General features: G+C 28.2%; 1 protein-coding gene across 2 annotated transcripts; it reads left to right on the top strand.

Moving 5' to 3' along the window:
• The first annotated feature begins 2,284 nt into the window (after positions 1–2,284).
• Positions 2,285–3,780, top strand: LOC105789887 (WUSCHEL-related homeobox 3). 2 transcript variants are annotated; one of them, XM_012617201.2, is made up of 2 exons: positions 2,285–2,800; positions 3,276–3,780. In XM_012617201.2, exons 1-2 carry the CDS (start codon positions 2,474–2,476, stop codon positions 3,552–3,554), a joined length of 606 nt encoding a protein of 201 aa, XP_012472655.1. In that variant the 5' UTR covers positions 2,285–2,473; the 3' UTR covers positions 3,555–3,780. The 2 variants fall into 2 exon arrangements, with proteins under 2 accessions (XP_012472655.1, XP_012472654.1); XM_012617200.2 differs by having other exon boundaries at positions 2,289–2,800; positions 3,273–3,780.
• Positions 3,781–4,703: the final 923 nt, after the last annotated feature.

The following is a 4,703-nucleotide window of genomic DNA, read 5'->3' as shown; positions in this document are numbered from 1 at the left end:
AAAATTCGAAATTTTGACTTGGATGACGATTTATGGAATATAAATTTAAAAATTGTGGTTACTCGAAATGAAATTTATTTTATACTATTTAATATATAATTAATTTTAATTTTATGATATAAAATAAATAATTTATATTTAAAATAGTAAAATAAATTAGATTTTTTTAGAAATATTTATGAAACAATTTTAAAATTTTATTAAATAATATTTAAAATCACTAAATAAAGTTTATTTTGTTAAAATAAGTCTAAAAATTTTAAATAAAAAGATAATATGAAAAAATTAAAAACTGAACCAAACCAAATTATGATAGATGACTAAAAAATTGACCAAACCGAACCGATATCACTTTACTTTTAAGGTATAAAATTATCCTTTGTGAATCTCAAGTTGTGACCTGTTAACCAGATATTCATTTACTCTAGAAATAACTTGGATTTAAATCACAATTGTATGTATATATATATATATATATAGTATATTAAATAGTATAAAAGAAAAAATATTATATTTATTAATTATTTTGAAAGAAAAAATAAATATTTATCTAATTCAATTGATGTTTGGTTAATTTATGATATCAATTCAATTAAGAAAGAAAATAATTTTAAAAATGCTTTCAAATTTTTATTAATAAAATTATAAAAATAAGATAAAAAGTAAAAAAAAACTAGTAAATACCATATTCATTGTGACTTTAATCAAACCGTGTGCAAGTGTCTAGCTAGTAGAATTAATTATACATAGATATAGAGATAGATAGAGATACAGAATTTATATTAGATGAAATGAGGAGACATCTATACTATACGACGAATGCCTTATTTAAAACACACTTGTCCATCTTTTAAATTAAAAAGTAATGGTTAAATTTCAATTTTAATCCTTCTATTTTCTATGATTACATAAGAAACCTATTCATTCTTTTCTTTTCTTTTGGCATGAAAATGTAATTGCTAAATTTCAGTTCTAATCCTCTATCTTTTTAAGATTGTGTAAGAATGGTTAAATTTTAGTTTTGATCCTATATTTCACTCAAATTTGAGATTTAATTTTGACATAATTTAGACTCTTTTCTTTTCTTTTCTTTTCTTTTGACATGAGAAAATAATGGCAAAATTTCAGTTCTAATCCATCTACCTTTTAAAGATTATATGAGATTGGTTAAATTTTATTTATGATCCCTTTATTTGGCTCAAATTTGAGATTTAATCTATATACTTTAATTTTGACATAATTTGGTGCCTCAACTTTTATAGTGTCATTAGTTAGTCTAACTATTTTATTTGGTATGCTGAGATGAATTTTTAGAATTGTTAACACCATTAAAATTCTATACGAAATTCAAGTCTATTACAATGTCATTTTTGTTACATGGATACCAAGGATTTTTTTAAATTTTAAAATATCACACCACAAATTTAACATAAGGATTTTAACGATGTTAATAAATGGACCTAAATTTTAAATTTTGAAATATAGAGGACTACATTCTTGAAATTAAAAGTATGAAGACTAAAGAGAACAAAATTTTAAGTATATTGTAACTTTTAAATCTTTACTCTACAATTTAATCAAAATAAATAAATAATGAATCAAAGGCGAATAATGTAGGAGAAACCATAGTAGTTATCAATATATAAATACATTTGGTTACATGAAGTATAAATCCATATAATTAATGGAACCACAAATAAATAAACAAAGAAATCAATATCAAGTTTGCAATTGACTCAAAACCACGAATTTAATCTCTGATCAACTTCTGCCATTATATAAAAAAAATATAAACATATATTATCATTTTTCTTTGTTGACAAGTCAAATGCTAAAGCCAATAAAAAAAAATTCGAAAGGTGTATGAAGACATTTATTTGGTGAGTAAGCAACCGGGCTGCAATCATGGTGGCTGAACTAACTCATTGCTATGCAAAAAGACAGTTAAATCTGCAGAGGATCTGAATCTAAATTTACTTAATACTGTTATTGTCTCCGACCAAACACCATTAAGACTTTGGCTATACTTAGGGTATGCCCACTTCATCCACCTTTTGTTCCAATAATATGGTGAAATTGACATTATAATCATTCAACTCCCTCCTACCCATTTATTCACACTCACTCACGAAATCTATTGGTATTAGACTGAATAAAAAAAAGCCCAAACTTGAATGCCCCAAACAGGGAAACATCAGCATGACAACCTGCACTTGGTACTTTGTTCACACTCCATTTAACCCCCCTTTGCTGTTCCCCCCCCCCCCTCCCCCCTTCTCTCTCTCTTTCTCTTACTTTACTTCTCTTATAAACATTATAACCATTGTATTTACTTTTATCCTCTCATCTCTCCATCTATTAATATATATATATGTATGTACCCTCTTTTTCTCATTACCGCAAAACCCCAAGTCTCAATTTTCCAATCAAAATTACTACAAGACATTAAGCAAGGTGTTCTGGTTTCCATAAGATGTGTCCAGCAGGGTCTTCTAGGTGGTGTCCAACACCAGAGCAAGTTATGATATTGGAAGAGATGTATAGGAGTGGGGTGAAGACCCCAAATGCTACACAAATCCAACAAATCACTTCACACCTCTCTTTCTATGGCAAAATTGAAGGCAAGAATGTGTTTTATTGGTTCCAAAACCATAAGGCAAGGGAAAGACAGAAGCTTAGAAGGAAACTTACCAAGCAACTCCAATTACAACAACAACAACTTTTTCATCACTACTTTGATTCTCTCCCCTCCCCTCCTTTTCAACATCTTTCTTACTATAACTCACCCCCTCCTCCTCAGGTAACTTAACTAACTCTAATATATATATATATATATATTTATTTTGATTCCAATGTTAGTTAGCTATCAAACAAGACTACCCTTTTATTGACTTCACCTTTCCTACCCAGTTAGAAACAGTTAAAATTGTCCATAGGAGAATATATACATATATAATATTATCCTTTTTTTTCAATATTTCATAAATATATAATGATGACTTGAGGATCTATGTAGGGTTTTCTTACAAGGTTTGTAAGATGTTGCACATGCATAAAATTTAAAGATGTACGCATGCATGTGCTTCCTTTTTTGTTCTCTCTAATTCAATATATTGTGAAACTAAATACGAAACTTGTCTTATTGAATATTTTTTTAAAAAGAACAAAAATCCAAAGCTTATTTAAACATACCTGGCCCCCATTTGTTTCTGTACCCATTTCATTTTACTATTTAGTTAACCATTTTTTTTGTGGGTGATAATTTTTTATAGCAGGTGGGAGTTCATGATGCAGCAGCAGCAGCAAAGCAAGGGATTAACTACACGTGGAAGCTTGATGTATCTGAAAGAATGGATGTTGATAAGTCTATGATGAAGATGTACGGGGGTGATTTGCTGATGATGGTTGATTTGAGTACTCCCTCTTTATCATCACCATGCTTCTTCACCACCGCCACCGCCACCACTGGACCACCTCCCCTTAAAACCCTTGAACTTTTCCCAGTCACTGCTTCCAATCTCAAGGAAGAGTGCAACAAGAATAACAACGGCTAATTTAAAAACAAAAAACAAAACCTTTTTTCTCTCTGTATGAGGCCTAGGTTGTAACTTGTAACTAGGTTTCTATGTTTTTTTGTTTTCTTTTTTGAGATGAAATGTGGGTGTAATTCTGCTTGTCTTTTTCTTTTTCTTTTTTTTCTGGTTTTCTTGGCTTTCTGCAATGTATCTGTGGTACTAGTACTGTTATATTTTTACCTATGAATCTGCACTGTATTTTTCACTTCTGTTTTTTTTTTTAAAATTCGAAAACATTATCAGAATTCTAGAATATGAACATGAAAATGTTGTTCAAATTTTTCAAGCTTGTCTTTTGTGTATCTTAAAGCTGTCCCTTATGCAAGGGCTATATCAGTACCTGATGGACCTCTAGTCACACAGAAATCAGCCTTTTTTTTGTCTGTATTTTTTTCATTTTTGGATCTTTCAGACAAGTCAATCAATTATTAATAAAAATTCACATGAAGAAAGAAACCCCATTTTTTTTTCTTATGGATTTCCCCCCCTTCTTTTTTAAATTTATGTCAAAATGTAGCATTAATCCTTGTATTTTGATAAGTTTGAGATTGAGTCCCTATTTACTTTTTCGATTTAATAATTCCTACCCAGCATTTGACAATGACACCGATGGTATTTCTGGGTCAAATTTTGCTTACTATTAGATATGCTTATTAAGTTTATAATGGTTTGCTTCTAAAGTTGATCCTATTACATGAATATATTAATGAAAATTTTAGATTAAAAAATACGAAGCTTATCAATGATTGAATTAGAATTTTAAATAAAAATAAAAGTATTTTAAAATATATTGATTAAATCTCAACCCTATTCATGTTTAATGGTACTCAATAGTAAATACACTAATAACCTACATTACTTTATGGAATAAAAGCAAAAAGCAAAAAGCAAAATCTACTGTTTAACTTTAACACTATATATAACCAGTCCACTAGGCTTTATTATTGTAAGTTAAGAACTGGTATAAAGTATTATATATATATAATGGGGAATGTTATATTTGTATTAGAAAAACAAATTTGGGTTTGGAGGTTAATTTATTATATTTGATTATATTTTAAAAATCCATTTAAATTGCTAAGTAATAATATATATATCTTTTGCTAAATAATTAATTCTATAAATGAG

Source organism: Gossypium raimondii, chromosome 2, assembly GCF_025698545.1.
Source record: "Gossypium raimondii isolate GPD5lz chromosome 2, ASM2569854v1, whole genome shotgun sequence".
NCBI classification, from domain to species: domain Eukaryota; kingdom Viridiplantae; phylum Streptophyta; class Magnoliopsida; order Malvales; family Malvaceae; genus Gossypium; species Gossypium raimondii.
Note: the sequence above shows the minus strand (reverse complement) of the source record. Positions and strands in the feature narration are given on the sequence as shown.